The sequence below is a fragment of the Portunus trituberculatus genome, chromosome 14, assembly GCF_017591435.1.
Source record: "Portunus trituberculatus isolate SZX2019 chromosome 14, ASM1759143v1, whole genome shotgun sequence".
NCBI classification, from domain to species: domain Eukaryota; kingdom Metazoa; phylum Arthropoda; class Malacostraca; order Decapoda; family Portunidae; genus Portunus; species Portunus trituberculatus.
Window position 1 is genome coordinate 8544184 of NC_059268.1, and position 25000 is coordinate 8569183.

At 41.8% G+C, this 25000-nt stretch overlaps 1 protein-coding gene across 2 annotated transcripts in view; it reads right to left on the reverse strand.

The window, feature by feature from the left end:
• Window positions 1-39: 39 nt before the first annotated feature.
• The window catches only part of LOC123503553 (tetraspanin-3-like), a 27548-nt gene continuing 2587 nt past the window's right edge, over window positions 40-25000 (reverse strand). The window contains exons 4-5 of one of the 2 annotated variants that reach the window (XM_045253412.1): window positions 24593-24838; window positions 40-352 (exon numbers count right to left, since the gene is read on the reverse strand). In XM_045253412.1, the coding sequence (XP_045109347.1) occupies window positions 323-352; window positions 24593-24838 (276 nt within the window). In that variant the 3' untranslated portion in view covers window positions 40-322. Of the gene's footprint in view, window positions 353-22892; window positions 23171-24592; window positions 24839-25000 lie in introns of those variants that run through there. The other variant, XM_045253411.1, reaches the window with a different exon arrangement.

Here is a 25000-nt window from a genome sequence, read left to right on the forward strand (position 1 = left end):
TTAACTCTTAATATTTGGAAGACATGAGAGTACAAATTAGATTACACACTAAAATCATCTCTATCCCTCTTTGCTACCCTTGCTTTATATATGTTCCTCGTGTTATCAATATTTCCCAGCTTGTGATACTGCTACTACTGCTACTAATATTGGATCATCAAAACAAGAACGGAAATTAAAGAAGTAGAATTGTTCGCCAGGCTTAAAATTCAATGCAACTCGATGACTGACATAAACTTGCTTTCGATGAGTCTCCCACTGTTCAGTCTGACGTTGTGCAAGACAGGCAGCCTCCATAGTGTCCCGCGTATCGCCCCGCTGATTAGACGAGACAGCTGCCAAAGTGCTGGACCTGAAAGATACATGTTTGAAGTGACGGGTATCTCCAGGCCACACACACACACACACACACACACACACACACACACACACACACACACACACACACACACACACACACACACACACACACACACACACACACACACACACACACACACACACACACACACACACACACACACCAATCTTGACTGCCAATCGTCCCTGGCTTCCGAAATAACGAACAGATTTTAAGCTTATTCCCATGTTTCATTTATTCATTGTGGGATGCGGATTTGTTTCATTCCGTGCTTACCTGTACCGTTTTGCCTCCAGTCCCACTTTATTGGCATTTTAGGTTTTATCAGTCTTTTGACATTTCTCGTACTGATCTGTTTGTCCAGAAGAGAGTTAAGACGGTCATTAGTAATTATCTTCGTTACATATTCAAAGTGCATATCCTCCCAAAGTTATTGATCAATTTTTTATGTGTTTTCCTGGAAAGATAAACTTATAATGAAAAAAAAATTGTGACTAAGAAATAGCAATATGTGTGAAAAAGGTTATATGCCGGAAGAATGGGATAATGTAATTTCCTTCCTTATTTAGAAAAAAAAAAAAAAATGCCAAATTTCATTATGTCGTAAGGAAAATTCTTGATCACAGAAAACAAATGTTAAAAAGTAATGTAATGAAAAGCATAAAAATGTTATTTCTGTTTTCCGTATCAGAAAATTCTAGCATTTGAATAAAAAAAAATGCTTGCAAATAAAAAAAATAATAATTCGTTTTGGTCACCTGACTCCTGTAAAAGTTTCTCTTGTGTGTGTGTGTGTGTGTGTGTGTGTGTGTGTGTGTGTGTGTGTGTGTGTGTGTGTGTGTGTGTGTGTGTGTGTGTGTGTGTGTGTGTGTGTGTGTGTGTGTGTGTGTGTGTGTGTGTGTGTGTGTGTGTGTGTGTGTGTGTGTGTGTGTGTGTGTGTGTGTGTGTGCACGCGCGTGCTCTACTCTTTTACAAGATTACGTTATCGGAAAATAGCATATTCTAGCAATTGTTAAATAGCTTGAAAAGTCTGCCTATATATGTTGTCTGTAATTCTCAAAGGTGCACTGCAGCATAAAGGCAAAAGAGAAGTGCTTCAATGTTTTTCCGATTTAGTGGTAAGCAATATATATATATATATATATATATATATATATATATATATATATATATATATATATATATATATATATATATATAAGAATAAAATCATCTCAGTATGAAAATAAAATATATGATTTTGTACTTTAGCGTCTTGAATATTTATGATAGAAAATTAAATGTATGTTATTTAGAATGATCAGAGGCTGCATATGAATATAATCTTAATTTCCGTGAAACATTTAATTACTTCACGACAACACAGAATTTTGTCACCTTGTATGCAAACATTCTCACAAATTTTCAGTCCTGGTGTATGTTAGCAAATTCCAGCACGCCAGGCAGCCAACCTTTTTCCCGCCTCCTTATCTCGAGGAAATAAAAATGCGAATACGTTTAGTAGTTCATAAAGGGTTCGGAAGCTTTTCCTCGCACGACTCTCGTTAGTGTTTTATTCTCGTGACCCAGAAATGTGTACATACGAATTAAGAGAGTTAGTGACTGATGAAAAAGAGAAAAGTGAAAAAAAAAATTACTATATTATTTTTGTAGCAGAGAGCAGAGAGACTCATGTACACTGATAAAGTCTTCTGTTAGTACGAGTAGTATAGACTAATGTACCTTATCCCAAGCTATAGCACAGGGAAACAAAAGGCAAAAGGTCATCAGTAGACACACTTAAGGTTACTTCTTCAAGCAATAGAACTTTGTACCAATATACCATCACAATATCAAATAGTGAATAAAAAGCGAGAATACACTAAACATTTTCTCATTAAAAGGCAAGATACGAAAACAGAAATACGTCAGAGAGAGAGAGAGAGAGAGAGAGAGAGAGAGAGAGAGAGAGAGAGAGAGAGAGAGAGAGAGAGAGAGAGAGAGAGAGAGAGAGAGAGAGAGAGAGAGAGAGAGAGAGAGAGAGAGATGTGCCAAATCTCGACAAGCACATATATGTACGAGTACCTGTATGGCAGCGGCTTAACAATAACAAACAAAACAGACAAGGGGCAACGACCACAAAAAGCCCCAGAACGCCGCACCACAAAAAAGTGACACAATAGGGAAATTTGTAGCACGGTTCAACAATCCCGGCAGAGCGTGACTAGAGTGCATTTCATCCTACCGTTGTCGAATCACTGCGGGGTTACCTATTTATATTGAGCGAAGCAAACTCCTCTGTCCTTTCTTTCCAAACATAATCGAATGGCACGTAAAAAAAAAAAATTTCAAAAGAAAAAAAGAATAAATAAAAACGTTGCTCATGCATAAATAATTTCTTGGTGGAATCGTCCCGGTGATATTTTCCTTTTGTTTTTTGTTATTATTGTTATTATTATCAATTTCCACTATAGGTAAGGAATTTTGGCTTTGTTATAGTAATTCTCCTTACTTCTTACGTAACACACAAGAAAAGCAGCATATTGACGTGTATAAATAGCAAGAAACTCCTCTTGACACGGAGAGACATCAGGTAGTAGAAGATTTTCGAGTTTCTCACTGATGGAAGAAGCAACACTGAAAACTGAGGACAAGAAGAAGTGATTGCGATATAGATAATAAAAAAAAGAATAACTAAGAGTAAGCGTTGTGAAGACCAGTGGGAGGAGGGAAGAAAAAGTAAGAGATTGTAAAACTTAGCTAGGAAGGTAAGAAAATGAAGAAATGAGATGAGGCTACGCAGTGAGGACGTGGTGTGGGTGTGAAAAGTCCGGCGAGGAAGAGTTAGGTGCAGGGAAGTCGTGAACGGGAATGAGCAAATTGAGTGAAGGGATGGCGGGAAGAGGCGGTAGGGAAAGGCGGCGTTCAGAGGTGGTTGTATCATTAAAGCTAAATTAATTGGTAGCTAAAAATAACATTAAAAAAATATAGAAAGAAGCATCAGTCAGCCGCCAACAAGCGTGGGAGACAGTGCTTTAATTAGTCCAGCGCCGCCACCGGTGAGTTTGGTGTAAATGTCATTATTATTTACAGCAACGAGATATTACGGTCGTGTGACCTTTCTCTACAGGCAGGTCAAGTTGCTGTTGTCTTTGATGCGTCATGACCTCCTTTCCATTGACAGAAATATAGGACCACTTTTTTTCACGTGTCAGGGAGATTGGCCAAGGAAAAAGATAAAAAATAAAACTGTTTGCGATGCCGTTCCAAAAATCAAGCAGCAGGAGTAGAACCAAGAGAAACGTCCAATTTAGTTTCCGTGTTGAGTGATTTCTTTTTTTTTTTTTCATTCCAAAATATGTGTAGGCACTTTAGTAAGAGTAATTGTTTACCGCCACCTTGAGGGCAATGAACCCATTAGCATTGCTATTATGTGACTACCCTCTGTCTCCTTCACAACGGAAATAATGATAAAAAAGAAGACATGCATACAGATATTCAAATAAATTCATATTATGTATCGTGTATCGTAAGTGAGTGTTGTGTAATAGTTCAAAGCAAAGGCTACTGGTATGACTCTGAGCACAAATACAGAAGTGAGGCATTATACTAAAATAAAAACATGTGTAGATGCTCTGTTGATTATTTGTAATGCTCACATATAAATAACCTATCTTTTGTGTTTATTTCGTCTTGTGAACACTGATACTCGTGGCTTGAAGCTTAACCCTGGAGCCTGACTTTTATTTTTATTTTACATAATAAAACTCATGTAATTAGTTTGCCGTCGTACTGCAGTCATTTAATACTAGTGTTAAAACTACTAAATGTTCGTATTTTTTTCCATTCCTGCTCTATTGTTTAAGTTACCGCGGGGAGAACCTAAACAAACACGTCCACTAAATAGATTTTTAAGTGCATAAATATTTAATTCCTACCTTTGTTCTTTCACATTTAATTTCATGCTGCGTTTTATGTTGATTGGAGACAAATTGTGGAATGGAGGCTGGAGTGTGCGAGGGAAAGGTGAAGGGCGAGTGGCAAATAGCAGAGGAGAGGTGATGCAAGGGAGGAGCAGGGAGTGGGGAGTGGGGGCAGTGGGAGCAGCGACCCCGATCATAACCCTAATAAAAGTGCTGTCGACATGTGTGTGTGTGTGTGTGTGTGTGTGTGTGTGTGTGTGTGTGTGTGTGTGTGTGTGTGTGTGTGTGTGTACGTGCGAAATTCATTAAATCTAAACTGTAGTAATTTCTTTTCATTGTCTCACTGACATTAAAGAGAGAGAGAGAGAGAGAGAGAGAGAGAGAGAGAGAGAGAGAGAGAGAGAGAGAGAGAGAGAGAGAGAGAGAGAGAGAGTGTTACCCATTTTTATTTCTGCTTTTTATTTTAGCTATTTATTTTTTAACGTTGTTTTGTCTTTTCGTAAAATTAAAAAAATGTTTCTTCCGATTATCACATTTGCCTATTCAACAACACAAACAACAACAACAACAATAAACAACAACAACAACAACAACAACAACAACAACAACGGCTAGAAAAGAACATAACACATTTTAATTTATTGGTTTCTTGTCTTAGGTTGTGGAAGATGTGACTTAGGGGCTAATTTTTTTTAAGCAAGAGTTTGTACAGAAAACTATGTACTCAAAGGCGCTCTGACGTGTGCTACCTATTCTAATGGCACTACTCTCTCTCTCTCTCTCTCTCTCTCTCTCTCTCTCTCTCTCTCTCTCTCTCTCTCTCTTCTTAGTAGTGGCAGGCTGGGTTTTCCTCTGCCTCACGCTCTCCCTCCTCCCGAGTGTCACCGCTCTGCACTTTACTTTATGTGCATATTGTGTAATGCTTTTAGGCGCCACTGAATATAATGTATGCGGACTTTGTAATTCTGCGTCACATTTTTTTCTATCTCTCTTTTTAGTGTGCTTAAAATGAATGATATTGTTACTACTACTACTACTACTACTACTACTACTACTACTACTACTACTACTACTACTACTACTACTACTACTACTACTACTACTACTGCTACTGCGACTGCGACTACTACTACTACTATTTTTGTTATTGTTATTATTATTACTACTGAAGAGCAGCTTAGCAAGACACCATTCCCGTCCCTGAACAGCCTGGGTCGTTCTGCTCTGATGGACGCACCACTCAGTCTCCTGATGGCGGCCTGTGTAGTGCGTTCACTTTGTTCGGGGCCGTTTTGACTCGTTTGGCGCTTATTCCCCCTCAACCCACACGCTCTCCCACCCACCACGCCAGCAGAGTAGCACATCTCACGCCCTTCGCAGCTCAGGATCACTTAGCTGCCTCCAGTGGCGAGAGGTGCGGGATGATCAATACCCAGCCGTGGCCGCAGCCTGGGGCGAGAGGCAGGAGGCTGAAGATGGACCAGGACTGGCTTGGCAAAAGACGTGTTTGGAGAAAGTTTTGTCAAGTTTGAGACGAGGTGGAGTGGTATGTGGAGCCTTTTAAGATAACAGAGGTTGCTACTGGAGTGATTTTTTTTTCTCTCTTGTATAAGGAAACAAACTTCTTAACTAGTCCGTGTTTCGAGTTTTTTTTTTTTTTCTCGTAATTTTTGTTGGTTTGTTTTGAGAACTGAGCTTCTACTTACATTGCATCTCCACTGAACATTTGAACTGTGATCCGTCAATTGCTCCGCGTGATGATTTGTTTGTAGTATAAAATGATTTCATAAAAAGATAAATCCAAAATAACAATAACAACGACAACAAGAAATGCGCCTCAGTATTCACTAATTCACTTCTTGTCATGTTCATAAATTCCTCCTCTTTGTACCTCTTGTTGTAATCCTTTGCATTTGTTTCACTTAAAGACCGTTCTACTGAGCACGGGCGGAGGAACGGACACGGGGAGCTTAGTGTTGGAAGTTTTATCATTTAACTTCCACTGAATCATTAAGTGTAGGAGAGCCAGCGCGTGTTCCTTATTCTTGCTCATGAGGCAGAAGTAAAATTTTTGTCCAACGTGGCTTTCTGCGGTGACAGTTTTAAATGTCGTGGAGAGAAAATTGAAACTCATTTGTTTGAGATGATGTAAGTTATGTCATGATCTAACCAATATTGACTGTCCACTCTCTCAGCGTTTTTCTTCCCCAAATCAACCTTAGAGCTCACTTGGGAAATTTAGATTTAGATTGCAAGTATGGTGTAGTCTATGAATTTGTTACTTCAATAATCGATCAATCATCTTTATTTATTTATCTTTTTTTTTTTCCAGTGCCATTTGCAGCCGCTTTTTCTTTGTTGTTTCTGTCACAGGGAAGGTAATCTGTTGTGGTTAAATACATCTTGTCTCAGAAGTCTCGTTTGGGTAAAGGGCTCTCTTTGCTTTTGTTGTCTTATCATTACTAACCACGAGGACACTTATTGTTATTATTATTATTATTATTATTGTTGTTATTGTTGTTGTTGTTGGTGGTGGTGGTGGTGGTGGTGGCGGCAGCGGTGGTAGTGTTACTGTTTTTGTTGCTTCTCTGTTTTCATATCATATAACCTAACTTTTTCGAACATGATTCTGCTCCCCCTTCCCTTCCTTCTTCCGTTCTCATTTCCTGACGTGATTTGAAGGGTTCTAAAAATATTCTCCTCCTTCTCTTTTTACTCCTCCTCCTCCTCCTCCTCCTCCTCCTCCTCCTCCTCCTCCTCCTCCTCCTCCTCCTCCTTTTCCAATCTCCTTTTTTCTTGTTTTGCTTGATTTTTTTTTCATGTTTTCTCTTTCATCTCTTCCTCTTCTTTCTTCCCGTCCTCCTGCTCTTCCTCCTGCATGGGACGCCAACAGGTAGCTGGTGGTGGTGGTGGTGGTGGTGGTGGTGGTGGTGGTGTTGGCAGCAGCAAATTCGGGTCTTTCACGACTGAAACACCTTGCAACATAAGCAGTAATTCCAGTTGCTCGTCACAAGGAAGATTTAGCTCAACACACACACACACACACACACACACACACACACACACACACACACACACACACACACACACACACACACACACACACACACACACACACACACACACACACACACACACACACACACACACACACACACACACACACACACACACACACGCAACTCGTATCAATCTTTCCCTTTGACCTTTTGCTATGAAAATTTCCTCTTTATCTCCTTCATACCAAAAAAAAATGCTTGTTTTTATTCGTCATAGATTATCTCTCTCTCTCTCTCTCTCTCTCTCTCTCTCTCTCTCTCTCTCTCTCTCTCTCTCTCTCTCTCTCTCTCTCTCTCTCTCTCTCTCTCTCTCTCTCTCTCTCTCTCTCTCTCTCTCTCTCTCTCTCTCTCTCTCTCTCTCTCTCTCTCTCTCTCTCTCTCTCTCTCTCTCTCTCTCTCTCTCTCTCTCTCTCTCTCTCTCTCTCTCTCTCTCTCTCTCTCTCTCTCTCTCTCTCTCTCTCTCTCTCCCGCCGCTGATGTTTTGTAACGATAGAGAGGACGTGCTAGGAAGAATGTAAGGAATCAAGTATAAGACAAGCCAGTTAAACAGTATAATGAAGAGAAGAAAGATGAGGAAAACTAGAAAAAGAAGTTATCCTATAAGCTACTTAGGAAGGTGGGACGCTGCAAGTTGGAAAGTTAGACAGGAGAATACTACAAAGGATAAAGGTTTGGTGAGCGAGTCTATGTGGAGATAAGTGAAAAAAAAAGGAAGAGCCTGGAGGGATAAGATAGGTTAGAGGATTTTCTGGACCTCAACCAGACTCTCGATATTGGGTTTTCGGAAATTTAGGTCCAGGATAAAGGGAAATAAGGAAGAAGAGAATCTGCAAGAGGCAAGAAAATTTAGTCTTATATCGATTCTTTATTGTAGTGAATGCTTTATCAGGTTTCCAAGGGTGTTTTCTTGATTCTTCTAATACCAGGATTTTGCATCATCAGTGGAAAAAACACCAGTGATATCCTGACTAATAATTTTTTGGCGTCTGCTAATTACTCTAATGAAGGAACAAAGCGGTGTGCGGTGGTGATACGGGGCAGACTGTGATTCACCTGTGTTGCACTTAGAATGGTGTGTTGGTTTGCATTTTTAAGCAGCAGCACAGTCTCCTTGGTTATGTCAGGGCTACAGTCACACACACACACACACACACACACACACACACACACACACACACACACACACACACACACACACACACACACACACACACACACACACACACACTGCATTGCGTCTTTTGTGTTGTGTTGTCATTATGTTTATTTGTGAAATTATCTTACGTGTTTTGTGTGAATTGGAGTTTCTATTTTTCTATTGTCTGATTTGATCTACTTGTAACTTTAGGTGGTTTTTTTTTCAACGTAGTATTTTGATTCATCTTCATATCTTTTTTTCTTTACGTTGGTTGCTGTGTGTGTGTGTGTGTGTGTGTGTGTGTGTGTGTGTGTGTGTGTGTGTGTGTGTGTGTGTGTGTGTGTGTGTGGCCGGTACGTTTTCCCACCATCACTAGCCTGGCTCGTTTAAAGGTGCATTATGCAAAATATTTCCAGTATAGCGAGGATGTTGTCATCGCCGTCGCTGTCATTGTTGTTGTTGATGCTGGTGGTGGTGGTGGTGGTGGTGGTGGTGGTGGTGGTGCTATTGTCGTTGTTGTTGTTGCTGCTGTTGCTGCTGCTGCTGTTTCTTGTCGTTGCTGTTTGTTGTTGTTGTTATTGTTGTTGTTGTTGTTGTTGCTGTTATTATTATTATTATTATTATTATTATTATTATTGTTGTTGTTGTTGTTGTTGTTGTTGTTGTTGTTGTTGTTGTTGTTGTTGTTGTTGTTGTTGTTGTTGTTGTTGTTGCTGCTGCTGCTGCTGTTGCTACAATTTTTACTTTTGTTACCGTTTTTTTCTTTTTTCTTTATTTCTCCTCCTCCTCCTCCTCCTCTATTGTTATAATTATCATATTTATTATCTATTCTATTATCCCTCAGTTCATGCATAATCACATAGTGTTTGGCAGCAAATTATCTGACAAATGTGCAAGTAAATACCGGTGCACGAAAAAGCATTGCCCTCATCTGCTACGTAAAATAGATTTCCTCCTCTCTGCCTCCATTCCCTTCCCTGTGTAATCTAATTTTCAGTACCTTCTCAATCAGTCGCTGCTTCCCTCCATCTTCTTGGTTCATTGATTATCCACCTGCGAATGAATGCTGTTTTTCCCCCTTTTTTTCTCCTTTCCTTCCTTTATTCTTCGTGGTTTTTCCCTAAGATACTTTCTAATGTCTTCTCTGTGCCTCTTTAATCCAGTCTTGTTGGTCATGTCTCAGTATATTAAAAGACACCGATAAGAACGTGACATTACCAGTGTTTTCGTTGTATGGGATTGAAATGCATGTAGTTAGTCGGTCAGTTTGTCGGCCAGTTAGTGAGTCAGTCAATTAGTTAGTTATTCAGTCTTTTAATTTGTCAGTCAGTCAGTTATGTTACATCAACGTATTTTTTCGTTTGCTGTTCGTAATTTTGGTTAAGCAGAGAATGTTATGCTTGATTAATAATATCTACGGTTTCTATTCCGTCGATACCATAATATAATGTTCATTTAATTTTTGTATTTGTCGTTTTCTTTTGCCTCATTTACAGTTTTTTTTTTTTTCACGGGAATTTATGGGCTAAAGGAGGTACTTTTTCTGTTACCTCCTATCTCAAAACCCACCCGCTAGGAAACCGTTGCCCCGAGTGAGGAAGCCCAATATACACTCGGATCGTGGACAGGATTCGAACCCGTGCGCTTGGAGACCCCTCGGACCCCAAAGCATGCATGGTTCCACTGTACCACGGCGTTTACCACTTCAGCCAACTACACATCCATCCACGTGCAAGGAAAGATATTCTCGCTTCCAAAACTGTAGCGTTCTCCCATTCTTGTTTCTGTTTCTGTGATGATACAACAATATCTGTCGCTCTTTATATTCTCGTGGTGTTATTTCCTGCCGCTCCCTCCAAAATTGATGACGGTAATTATTTTTCTAATGTTCCCTTTGTGTAATTGTGGTTATTTTGAGTATACACTTATCCAGCTCTCTCTCTCTCTCTCTCTCTCTCTCTCTCTCTCTCTCTCTCTCTCTCTCTCTCTCTCTCTCGTTACATGGATTTGAAGGACATAATTTTACATCTAAACCAGAGAGAGAGAGAGAGAGAGAGAGAGAGAGAGAGAGAGAGAGAGAGAGAGAGAGAGAGAGAGAGAGAGAGAGAGAGAGAGAGAGAGAGAGAACATCTCTTAATCTGTCCATTACTAACCATTGATCACATACGTTCATTCAGAGGTCAGCACTAAGTAAGGGTCTTTGTGTAACCTATAACATTTGGAATAGAGGTAGGAGCTGACCGTGACACAGAAAACATCAATGAAATATGAGCGGGAGTCGATATGATTACGTGGATGAGATTTTTATGGTTACGTGGATGAGATTTTTATGGAAGGACAAACTGAGAACGATTAATGTAGAGAAGATTCATTTACCTGTTGTCAAGCCACTATCAGGAACTTGAAGATGGCATAGGTCCCGAAATGCATTAAAATGTTTACACCTGTTCTTAAGGCTCCCAAACTGTCGATTTCGCAATATCATCTGTCTTGACGAACTGAAGTACTAGAGAAGTGTTCATCGATTAGTCCCTTTCAGTGTCCATTATTATAGAAAAAATAAAACACGTGGAAAATTATACATAGTTAATGATAAAACTCACCTTCAGTTGTTAAATACTCCCAAAACGTCAATTTCTTAATGTCATCTGTCTAAACGAACTGAGGCAATAGAGAAGTGTTCATAGGAGAGTCTCTTTCACAGTAACCATTATTATAGAAGAAAACAAGCACACACCTGTAAAATAATGCATAGTTGATTATTAGACTCGCCTTCAATTGTTAAAGAATAGAACGTCTTGTGTGTACAGTTCATGAATGAAGGAATATAAAACGTTAACTTAATGTGCCAGCTTACATAATTACTGTGACTGCTATGGGTGGGTTATATTATGGTGACTCACTAGGATTTAGATTTCGAGTTATCTTGATACTAAACAACACAAGTGAGCAGTGTGGCAGAATAAGGGCCACACCATTAGGCTAGCTAAGTAGTGACTATCGCAACACATCTGCTTGAAAGGGAACGTGGGATGAACACACACCCACACACCCAGCCACACACACACACACACACACACACACACACACACACACACACACACACACACACACACACACACACACACACACACACACACACACACACACACACACACACACACACACACACACACACACACACACACAGTGACACAGAGACCAGAGAGAGAGAGAGAGAGAGAGAGAGAGAGAGAGAGAGAGAGGAAACATATACAACAAAAATTTATAAGGCAAAGGCATAAATTTCATTACCTTTGACATCTAAGAGAGGATATCTAGGTTTTTATAATATACCATCAGTTCATCCCATCTCCTTGAATTTACCAGTATCGTGGAAGGCAGAGGGAAAATGAAGTTGATATTATTTAGCAATTTTCGTACTGCGGATAGTAGTTTTAGTAGAGCAGGACAAGAAAGGTTCATGACGATGGTTAGAGGGATTGGAACATAGCGCACTCCCATCAGAGAAGAGAGGTGAATGTATACAGACACAGATGGAAGTTTGGCACGTCAGACTGCCGGCACGGAAGGACAGTCTTTGGGTGCATTATAAAAAAAAGTTCATTCTAGTGCCAGGACAGGCGGGCTTCCAAGGTCAGGGCCACAGAGACACAAAAACTCATTAAGAAGAATCTTGGCATCAAGCATAATTAGGTCAGAGGTGCTGGGGCGGAGGCTGGGAGGAGATAGCCCGGTATCTCCCAAGTTTGAAAAAGATTTTAAACTTTAAAAATGAGAAAAAAATGAAGCACCGTCATGGAATAGAAGAAAGTACGATGTATACTTTATTTCTTTCTTACTAGACGCTAGAAAATACATATGGAGGCAAACATTTTGACACATCTTGCAAAATAAAGATAAGAATGGACTACGGGATAAAGGATATATATATTGGACAATGAAAATACTGCCTTTAAATAACTGGGTGAAATCTTTTTTGGTGTTACTGAGACATGAAGGGAAACTGCCAGAGGGAACTCGTGTGACTGGCAAGGGTGAAAGGTTGAAATCTCTAGGATCTTCTGTCATGCCTTCTTTTATTTTTTCTCATCGTCATTATGTAGCAGCCATAACCGTAAGAGTATCGATGTCTGCTCCTGATACTCCATATATCCTTACTAGTTAATATTTGATATCGATTGTGAGTATGAAAAAAATTTAAAAGCCTTGCTATGAATGAGCCGCAGCTTAGGTGAGCATTTCTAGTATGACATGCTAGGAGACAAGCAACGGGCAGGCAGAGTGACAGAGGTGACATCTGGTGATTAAAATTACAAAGAGAAAGAGAGAAAGGCGGACAATCACAAACCAGTCTTCCGGATACAGTTGTAAATGTATATATAATTTTTTTTTTCCATTAGAACTTTAAATATTTCTTTTCAATATTTTCTGTGTTGCCGGAGCGAGCCATTATCAAAATTTCCCTCCACGAGCTGAAAGTCGAAGGTTCTGCATACAAAGGTCACATTGAACGAAAACCGCGGCAGTTCCTTGTATAAATGTAAAGCATAGGAACAGAGGTCAGGCCAAAGACGAGAGAGAGAGAGAGAGAGAGAGAGAGAGAGAGAGAGAGAGAGAGAGAGAGAGAGAGAGAGAGAGAGAGAGAGAGAGAGAGAGAGAGAGAGAGAGAGAGAGAGAGAGAGAGAGAGAGAGAGAGAGAGAGAGAGAGAGAGAGAGAGAGAGAGAGAGAGAGAGATGGTTAGATGCTTCATGTAACTCGTAAGAACACAATTACTTAATTATCTCATTATTGCTTCAAATTGTTTAGATTTTGTTATATGAGGAGAAAAGAAAGATGTTTGATTGTGCCCATGAGTTTATTTTTATATTTATTTTTTGTTGTATAATCTTAATCCTCATTGTACTTGTAAGGGAATAGTTCACACACACACACACACACACACACACACACACACACACACACACACACACACACACACACACACACACACACACACACACACACACACACACGAAATAAAGTATGTTAAAAAAAAGAAATGCTGCGTCAAAATTTCCATGCCATTTCCCCTGTAAAGGAGGCAAGAGTCACAGAGTTTGGCGTGTATGGGTGATGCAGAGAACTTAGCGTGTGTGCAGTGGAGTGGGCTGGCCGTGGACTAAGAGTGTTGTGAGCGTTGTGGGCAAGTGCTTGATGGTCTGTGTGTGTGTGTGTGTGTGTGTGTGTGTGTGTGTGTGTGTGTGTGTGTGTGTGTGTGTGTGTGTGTGTGTGTGTGTGGTGCATAGTGTTAGTAATAGTGTTAGTAATAGAGGAGTTTGAGAGAGTGCTGTGTGAAAAAGTTGTAGCCTTGTCATATAGTTCTCGTGATTATGTGATTTTGAGTTACTGGTTAGTCAAGGTGTGTGTGTGTGTGTGTGTGTGTGTGTGTGTGTGTGTGTGTGTGTGTGTGTGTGTGTGTGTGTGTGTGTATACGTGTGCACTATTCCCGTACAAGTACAGTGAGGATTAAGATCATACAATAAAAATAAATGAATACTTAATAAACTCAAGAGGACAATTAAACATCCTTTTCTTTTCTCCTCATAAAACAAAATTTAAACAACCTGAGGCAATAATGATATAATGAAGTGGCGCTGTTCATCCAACGAGTTACATAAAGCATCTAACCACTCTCTCTCTCTCTCTCTCTCTCTCTCTCTCTCTCGTGTGTGTGTGTGTGCGTGTGCGTCCGTGTATGTATGTGTCAAGTCAAATTAAAAATACGTAACAAAAATTTAAATTGTTTGGAAATGGCATTGTGTGATAAATAAACCACTCCTATTTTTTTTTATCTCCTGTATGTGTGTGTGTGTGTGTGTGTGTGTGTGTGTGTGTGTGTGTGTGTGTGTGTGTGTGTGTGTGTGTGTGTGTGTGCATTTTGAATCCATTGTACACCTTAGACAGGTTATCAATACGCTAAGCCATGAAAGGTCTTGCTACTCCCCTTAAAGTAGATATTACACAATGGACAACATTCTCTCTCTCTCTCTCTCTCTCTCTCTCTCTCTCTCTCTCTCTCTCTCTCTCTCTCTCTCTCTCTCTCTCTCTCTCTCTCTCTCTCTCTCTCTCTCTCTCTCTCTCTCTCTCTCTCTCTCTCTCTCTCTCTCTCTCTCTCTCTCTCTCTCTCTCTCTCTCTCTCTCTCTCTCTCTCTCTCTCTCTCTCTCTCTCTCTCACCTCGCCCATTATACCAACATTGCCCGCCCTGAGCACCAAGGCTCTTCCTAACAAAACACACTCCTCCGTTATTGTCTGTGAAGAATTTCTCTCTGGCAACCGCTGAGCTTTCTTCTTTTATATTCCCCTCATTTCTCTCTTTTTTTTTTTCGCCCCTCCCTTTTATCCCATCTGCTCCTTTTGGTCTCTTTTTTTTTTTTCTCTCTCTCTCTCTTCCTTCTACTTCCCCTCCGCCTCAAGTATTATTTTTTTCTCTCTCTCTGGTCCTCTTTTCCTCTTCTCGTTTTTACTTCTTCCTCGTGTTCTTATCCTCCTCCTCCTCCTCCTCTTTTTCTGCTATTAATCTTTCCCGTTTCCTCCTTCATTTCTCTTTCGTCTCTTTTTTCCATGCCTTCAGTCTTCTTTCTGCCTTTCTTTGCTTCGTTTTATTCTCTCTTCTTCTTCTTCTTCTTTCTTTTCTTCTTCTTCATCTTCATCTTCATCTTCATCTTCTTCTTCTTCTTCTTCTTCATCCAGTATTTTCTCTCTTCCTCATTAATTACGAGTACGCTCTCTTTGTTTTCTTTCATCTAATTTATTCTGTCTTCCTTCCGATTTTTTTTTCTTTTTCGTTTTCCTTTTCCTTTTTTTCCTCCTCGTCATTGCTATCATCTTTTATCCTCATCCTCATCATCTTTATTCAGTTTTTTCGTGAAGTATATCCGGTTACTTTGCATTCCTTACACTTCTAAAAGTTTGGTAAGAGAGAGAGAGAGAGAGAGAGAGAGAGAGAGAGAGAGAGAGAGACTGTATATAGTAATCATTCTGTGTAAGTAGAAGAAAATACGGTCTCTCTCTCTCTCTCTCTCTCTCTCTCTCTCTCTCTCTCTCTCTCTCTCTCTCTCTCTCTGTGCTGCATTTTTTCTTTGTTCCTTTTCTCTTCTAATCCCTCGATCTCCTATTTCTCTTCATTTCACATTGTTCCATATATGTAGATCGATAGATGATAAATACAATGATAGGTAAATAGAAGGTAGGCAGAGCTAGATACGTAGAATGATTGATGCTTAATTTTTACCTTGAACATGGTCGATTTCTGTCTTATATCTATTTTTTTTCTTCTAAAGACTCATTGTAAGTTTCTTTAATCTCTATCGCATTTTCAGTCTTGCTTTCTATTCATATATTTTTGTTTTCTCTTTACTTTCATGTTGTTTCTTTTGTTTTTTGTCTCACGCTCTATTTTCTCCTCTCGTGTTTTAGTATTTTTTTTTCCGTTGGGTGTACGTGATAGAAAGGAGGAGGAAGGGCAAGTTGGAGAGGTGGAAGAGTTGAGAGGAGGGGAAAAGGAGCATGAGGAGGAGATAGGGAAGAGCTGCGTAATGAGGTGGGTGAAATGCAGGTGTGGTATGCTACGTAATTAAACTTGGATCGAAATATACATCTGACACAACCTTGGTACACATGGCAGGTACAGTGGAGGTCGGTGGTACATGAGGTGTTGTGATACGTGTGGTAATATGTATAAAAACTGCATTTCATTTATGTAAGACGAGTTCTGGCCGAGGGAACGAATAAATGATGAAGTCCCTATAGAGAATTGTCCACATAGACTAGAAATTACGTGACGTGTCTTCTAACCTCCTTCCTTGTAGTGCGTTGTAGTAAACGTATGTAACTGCATGCTGTGGTGATGGGAAAAAGATAATGAAGGCTTAGTGTGGCTGTGTATGACTGAGTTTCTAAGGATTACGAAACATCAAACAGATCTATTACTGTTAATGGTTTAGATTAGCTTAAAGTAAATTTGGCGAAGTTAAGTTAGGGTGGGGTTAAGATGGATTGAATTAAGCGAAATCAGGGTAGATAAGTTTAAGTTAGCTTAACCCCTTCAGTACCGTGCCGCCTTTTCAACTTCAATTTGGTTACTATTTGGCGATTTTATACAGACTCAGAAGCTTATGTGGGAATTGAAATAGTAAAGACTCTGGCCATTAATCTTTTGACCTCTATAGACCCTTCCTAATGCAAACAAAATCCTCTAATCGTGCTCAAAAATCAAGATAAAGATGTATCTTCGTATTGAAGGGGTTAAATTAAGTTGGGGTACATAAGGTCAAGATGAAGGTAAGTCAGTGTTTATAAGATTAAGTTGGGTTTTATTACATCAGGTTAGGTTATATGAAATAGATAATGAAGTATAGAAAATGCACTAGAGGAAAAAAAAGAAGAAAAAAATTTGAAGGGAAAAGCTCCAGGAGGGAAAATGTGCTACACTGGGATGGTAAGGGATAAGGGGAAGGTGGAACGGTAAAGAAGTATACATGATAAGGGGAAGGTGGAGCGGTAAAGAAGTGTGTCAGGTTTGCCTTAAAGTGGCGGGGTGAGATGAAGCGCGCAAAGTGAGCCACACCAGTCTAGTCAATACCGTATACATAGTCAGACCTCCATTCTGCACCAGGTGCCACTTTGTTCCACCGACACAGACACGAACGCACGCACGCACGCACGCAGGCAGACAGGCAGGCAGGCAGGCAGGCAGGCAGGCAGGCAGGCAGGCAGGCAGGCAGGCAGTCACGCACGCACGCACGCACGCAGGCAGGCAGGCAGGCAGGCAGGCAGGCAGGCAGGCAGTCACGCACGCAGTCACGCACGCACGCACGCACGCACGCACGCACGCAGGCAGGCAGGCAGTCACGCACGCACGCACGCACGCAGGCACGCACGCACGCACGCACGCACTCAGACACACACACACACACACACACACACACACACACACACACACACACACACACACACACACACACACACTCAGAGCTGCCACCACCACCACCATAACACTACAACTCGAGGCACTCGGTCCTCTCTCTATATGCCCTTTGATGCTCCTCTTTGTCCCCTCATGACCCACCAACGCCACCCACCACACTAGCACCGTCTCACCTTCCTCGGTCGAGCTCGAGAAATGCATTCATCTCAGCCGAAGCTATCACCCGCCGGCCAGGTGTGGCTCGCCTGCTCCCCAGATTTAATAAGCTAATGACTGCCTCATCTGGAGGGGACTTGCTCGGCGGGAGAGTCTTCCAGGAGAGCAGCCTTACAAAATAAGCACCTGAAGATAATTAGTTTTCTTTAAAAGAACGCAAATTGAAAATTAATTCAGATTTTGCTTCTTGGGAAGGTTATGGATGTAGTTCTCTCCTGGAATAGAAGTTGTGAAGCAAACTTCAAGGGCAAGGCTCAAACCACAGCTCTCCCCTCATCTGCCTTGCGTCTCATAAGATACTCTGTGGTGCTGATAATACTTTGATGGCCCACCGCTGAGGCATGGAAAGTATGTTGTATTTGTGCCTCTGACGATATCAGACTGCATTGAATAGTGAGCATAGATACTGTGTAGAAGTTAAAGGGAAAAGCTGCATACGATGCGCTGAGCCTCCTGTCTGAGTACACATAAGACTTCCGAGTGTACTGGATCTATTGGAGTGTGTGTGTGTTTGTGTGTGTGTGTGTGTGTGTGTGTGTGTGTGTGTGTGTGTGTGTGTCTGTGTGTCTGTGTGTGCCTGTGTGTGTGTTCATGTGTGTGTGTGTGTGTGTGTGTGTGTGTGTGTGTGTGTGTGTGTGTGTGTGTGTTTGTTTGTATGTGTGTTTAAAATGCAAATGTATACGTCGCCACGTTAAAACTGTATCAGCCATTTAAACAACTTTCAGTGCGGTGGACAGAAGTTGGGTTTCATAGTGCTGTCTGATTAAAGCCTCGGTCTTATGGCTTACGTCTCATGCACGAGTCTCTCCGCACTGCGAGAAGCGAATCCTACATGCTGCTGATGAATGTAATCCCTCGGCGTGGCAAGAACTGTGGGTAAAGTTGCGCATCACAGACTGGGTTGCTTTATTCACTTGGGTCATTACATCAGCGCCTCCTAATAATGGAGTGAAAATGCGGATTGATGGATACAAGAGAGATAAAGAAAATAAATAAATAAAAAAAAGAGAAACGATAACTTATTGGAAATCAAAGAACAGCTTTTTTTTTTCAAATTGGCGAGTTCTCTTCACCAGAAAGAAAAGAAAAACGAAAGAAAAGGAGAAGCAAAACGAATGCATACGATCTAAGTTATCTTCCTGACTATAGCCAGAACCAGAACCGCCAAGCACCTCTCCGCGGCACACTTACAGCTGGGATGGAGCCTCACTCTTACCTTGCTTTGTGTTGCCTCCACTCTATCAGCTGTACCTGAACTGAAAACTTTTCCAGTAGCGAGACAACACGTAAATTCTCATAAATGCGAAGTCTCCCTAGCTATGATGATGATAATATGCATTGCTCCGAGAATGAAAATACAAATATCCATTACTTACATTCCTCTGTGAATTTTTGAACTGCGGAAACAACAATGCGTGGAAGAGAAGTGAGGAAGATGACGAGGCTCTTGGGAACTGTTATCGCCTGCATGATGAATGAAGGTCATCTTTTTAGGTCATTATGAAATCCGCCGTCAAAGTAACATGCCTTTACGAGTAATGATCTAGAGAGAGAGAGAGAGAGAGAGAGAGAGAGAGAGAGAGAGAGAGAGAGAGAGAGAGAGAGAGAGAGAGAGAGACAGCCGTGGGAGGGCCTTTCAGATGCAAGGGATGAATGATGACAGGCAAGGGTCGCACCTTCGCTATTTCTCACGCCCTTCAAAGCTCATTATTTCCTGGACGTGCTTTAATTAAAGGCACGTAAATATTCAGAGGCTAAGAAAATGGAGACTCGATAGTGCCACGGTGCAGTTCCACACTTGCAATTCAAACTTTTAAAGGACGTCAGCATATCGTTGTTCTCCCGCCAAGCAAACTGTCCGAGTCATTTTTCCTAAGAGGCCGCGGTGATTTCCTTCCTGGCAACTTTCTCCGCAACACGCTATTATTTTTAAGGACCTGGACTCGTACTCTTCCAGCCTAACGTGTTCCAATCTTCCCTCAGGAACGTGACCGTGAATTTCCACCAGCAGGAGAGGTGGTGGTGGGCGGCCCGGCGATCAGCACCTGAATTTACGATGCCGAAATATATGTTCCCCCGGAGAGAGTTTAAGCATTTTTACTTTCATGCGATTACTTTTTACCATCACGTGGCAAGTTAAACAAAAGGAAAAAAAAAAAAAAACACTGGCGTCTGCCGTGGCGTGAAATCTTAGTCATTAGCGATTTTAAAAAAGCATGACTAAAAAGCCCGGAAAGATGGCGAGGACTTTAGACACGTTCTTGGTGAAGTAATAAACGAGAGAAAAATTGAAGAAAAACCTTGGCTATAAGTTGGAGGAGAGAGAGAGAGAGAGAGAGAGAGAGAGAGAGAGAGAGAGAGAGAGAGAGAGAGAGAGAGAGAGAGAGAGAGATATGCATTTCCTCTCTGCCGTGCTCCCTTGTGAACCAACGAAAGCAAGGAACAGACTGCTTCGCCATAAGAACAGCTATCCATAGTCATGCTTTACCTTGTTGGCTCAGAAAACAAGGTCTGCAAAATGAAGATGATTTACGATGCGTAGCGAATTAACCAACACACCTGAGTAGACATTGTACATATGTGTGTCTTGGGAAGTAAGAAGGGAGGGCTGGATTCACAGGTTAAGGATAGATACATAATCATAAGAACCTGCACTTCCTGTCATCCTTGAGGAGCAACGTAAATGCAAGAGACGTGATCACAATACTCACATAGCGAAGCAGTGTGTAAAGCATCGCCATAAAAGACCGTGAGGCAAAGATAGAGCGAGGCGCGAGGATAACGTGTGGCACTGTAAGAGGCGAAACGAGGATGTTGTGAGCTCCAGCAATACATAACGCGAGATGTAATGGTGCCGTAAACCCCACCAATGCAGGAGGGAAGCGAGGTGATTCAGTGACCGTGGCCCAAGCTAGTGAGTTTAGGTTTTATCCGAGTCGTGTGTGACGTGCATGGAGGAGGCTGAGAGAACTATTCGACTGCAGGTGAAGTGCTGGCAAATGACATTCCCTCACCTGCACTTACACGTAGGAGGGATTAACGAAGAGATTATCCTTTACTCATATCGAAACTACCAATGGCAACAAGAACAACAACAACAACAAACAATGGTAATACTTCCAGGACAGCATGAGACAGGAAAACCCGTCAGGTCTCACGGCACTGAACATCCCTTGGTCTTGTGCGTCACGCTTATGAGCACACTTTGTCAAGCTTATCATGGGCGCTGCAGTATCTGGGAGGTAAGGAGGAGAGCTTGCCGGGGCGGGAGGTAGGAAGGAAGGAAAGGAAGGAAGGAAGGAAGGAAGGAAGGTAGGAAGGAAGGAGTCGTAAAAGCTAATGCACAAACAAGAAAATGAGAAGGAGCGGGATGCTATTAAGGAAGGTGATGGCACTGGAGCAAGAGAAAGGGGAAAAAAAGCGTTATATTACCTGGATATTCCACCTGAAGGGGTCATCAACATACCCGGTGTAATCAGTGAGTGGCAGATAATACTAGATATGAATGCAAAACTCAAACTAGTACGTGGTGATGTGGTTGTACGAGTGTGTTGGGATGCATTGTGTTGAAAAGCATAATACATTCTTCAGGCTCAATAAGAAAATCGTATAAATGTGATCGGGAATTTCTGTATGATTTTGTTATGTTGGATTCACGTGTTCTTACTGTTATAACTATTTTAATTAGCACGAAATAGTGTAATGATTGTGTAGCGGCTCACCACAGACTCTTCCCACTGTGCCCAGGGAAATGCTTACATCTTGTAATAAACATTTTCTAAATTTACTCATGATTCTTGATGAATGGCGTGGGAATAGCCTTTGACGACCCGGCATAACGATAGTCACTCTTTTCTTTCACACACACACACACACACACACACACACACACACACACACACACACACACACACACACACACACACACACACACACACACACACACACACACACACACACACACACACACACACACACCAACGTATCTAGAATTACTCCACGGCTTTTTTGTTTCTTTATTTGTTTCTATTCACGTCCGTTTAGAGAGAGAGAGAGAGAGAGAGAGAGAGAGAGAGAGAGAGAGAGAGAATAGTCACAAAATCACGAATCATCATCATCATCATCATCATCATCATCATCATTATAACTGAATCTTGTGCAGCAGATGGTCGTCTCCCAACCATCGCACACTGGCTCGTGGCGTCTTGGAAGGAGCACACTGGGTCGAACTCTATCTCCTCTCCGTCACAGCAGTCTAGTGAGCAATACCTCCTCACGTGAATTGGAGGCGTAATTCTCTTCACCAAGGCAAGATAGTGTTGTACTGAAGAGGATGAATACTATAGTTGTCCTTAAACATTCTCTTCAAGCCCAAATTTTTCGTTTTCTGATGCAGTTTAGCCTTAACTAAAGCTAACCGGAGAGCCTCAGAACACGGAGAGGACGGGCGTTGAAGGACACTCTAATGTTTTTACAGATGATTTTCCATACGGGCCACATTCACAAAGGCTCTGCTCTCTCGCCATGACTATTCTCAAGAGCCACATTAATGATAAGCTAGGTTCTCAAGACTCTTTCTCCTGTTGTCAATATAGAACTCTTTTTAATCTATCACTAAAACCGTAAAAAGACTCTTCAAACCTCGTGACACTTATAGAATCAATAGAGTGAGGTAAATGTTTCAGAATAGGTTTGTAAATGGGAGAGCGAAAGATTAGATGTGTTTTCTCTATTGTATCCAGTTTTGTGATTAGTCGTGTAATGGAGGTAAGGTCTGGGATTAGCCTCACCTTGTATGTGTTGTTGTGTGATGTGCATAATGTTCTTAATGAAGATGTGCGCGTGTGATTGGTATTAGGACTGGTAACGTTTGATCTTCTAACTACAGTATATGCCATGTATAGGAACTGTTTTCTTGTTTGTTAAGTGTGTGTGTGTGTGTGTGTGTGTGTGTGTGTGTGTGTGTGTGTGTGTGTGTGTGTGTGTGTGTGTGTGTGTGTGCATTTTTTCTTTTTAACATGGATTATTTGTTATTTCATTACATTGTTATGAAAATCTGTATTGGTGAAATTAGCTTCCTTTTGGTATTAGCTCCATCAGGCATCGTATTTGCCTTGAGAGGGTTTGCACCATAATCTCAACGAATGCATGAAGATATTACGATAACAAGAGAAGTCATAGCTCACAACACAATCTTGATGGAAGGACGAGGACACATTATTAAGGCGGAGAGACAAGACAAAACACAACGTTCAATGTGCCTTTATTTTCCCCCGACAGTGTTCATACCGACTCTTTTGCCTGACCTTTGATGAGCCAGGAACGACACAGTGGTCATATGAATGATGGTAGCGCTACCCACACTGACGTACAGAACAGATCAGGAGCACAACGCAGACTGCGGGAGCCGTTCTCGGAAAAGTGTGACGGGCGCTATTTTCCCAGAAGTCTTGCATTACGGAGCTGGCGCCACAGTCATCTTTAGCTTTCTGGCCGCCGAGAACGCGTAATATGCACACATAAACTGTAAGAGAAAATGCGATACCGTATGTGAAAGATCGGCAGGATGATAAGTTAGATGTGCATTCGTGGTATGTATTCTGCTCCTCGTTTGCAGAACGTGTATGTCAGAGGGATGGTGGTGAGCTGAGTTGCGTAGTACTCGTATATGTTTATGTCTGGACTTGAATGGCTGTGATTCGTCTTATGGAATTCTGGTAAACATAGAGTAGTGTGCCAGAAGAGACATTTGCGATAGTAGTGGTTAGCACGCTCGACTCTCAATCGGGAGGGCCGAGTTCGAGTCCCGGTAAGCGGCGAGGCAAATGGGCAAGCCTCTTAATGTGTGGCCCCTGTTCACCTAGCAGTAAATAGGTACGGGATGTAACTCGAGGGGTTGTGGCCTCGCTTTTCCGGTGTGTGTTGTGTGTTGATGTTGTCTCAGTCCTACCCGAAGATCGGTCTATGAGCTCTGAGCTCGCTCCGTAATGGGGAAGACTGACTGGGTGACCAGCAGGCGACCGAGGTGAATTACACACACACACACACACACACACACACACACACACACACACACACACACACACACACACACACACACACACACTTTTCCTAGCTTACTCGAATATGTACGTATATTGAAGACGGACAATTCAGAACAACCCAGACCCGCATGCCATTTAAAGGACGAGCTGGTCATCACCGCCTTATCATCATCACCACCACCACCACCACCACCACCTCCACCACTGTGATGCCCTCTGCCTCCGTCTTCTCCATTAACTTGCATTTTTTTCTCTCTTTCTTATTTCTCACGCAATATTAATAAGCTTTATCTTATATTTATTTATTAATTTTTCTGTCAAATAGTTTTTTTCTTGACTCACAAGAATGCCAGATTGTTATGCTCTCTCTCTCTCTCTCTCTCTCTCTCTCTCTCTCTCTCTCTCTCTCTCTCTCGTGGGCGGCATGAATACTCAGGCTAGTGTCAACTGTATTGATCACGTGCATGCAGGCTGAAGGCGGTAAAGAGACAGGTGTCCAGGGAGGGGTGGGTAGGGTAGGGAAGGGAATGGGAGGGGTGGGGCTTCTTACACCGCTCCGTGCCTGGCGTGTCACATCGCACCTCAGTATGCCACGTTGCACCACTCTACACTACGCCCCTGCAATACAACAGCTGCAGCAAGATCCTCTACACACTGCACCACATAGCAGCGTGTCTTCATTTGTTACATGACGAAAGACACCTCAGTACTCTACATTTTTTTATTCTTGATCGAATGGCTGAACAAATTAATAGGAAATGTGACAGGGCAGCTGGTAAAAGGGTGGTAATACTGCAATATTTTTTTCACATAGGAAAATTTGATACTAATCCTACTTCAGCTTAGATTGTTTTATATCGTGGACATAACTTACGTACGGTGTACAGTTATACTTCACTCACTTGTGCAAAAACAAAAATCACGACCATAGCGATGATGGCTGAGACTCCGCGCTCCACCTGCCCCCTGACGGTGGTGTAGCAGCCACGGCTATGAACGGCCTGCTTGGCGGAAAACTCAGGGCGTAGCAGAATTCCTTGTCCACAGCCCTCAGTCAGCGTCCGGCAGCAACCGTCCGGCACACCGTATTCTGCCCCGAAGGTGGTGTTGCCCCATTCTACGAAGCTGAGCACCCCGCAACACTGAAGCTGGAGAGAGAGAGAGAGAGAGAGAGAGAGAGAGAGAGAGAGAGAGAGAGAGAGGTATACTTCACTCGTCTCCCTCTCTCACCCTCAAGGTTGAAACACTATTTCGTGGAAAAACTGCGTGGGAGTGACTTTTTCCTTCATCCTTCTGATTGAACTCCTACA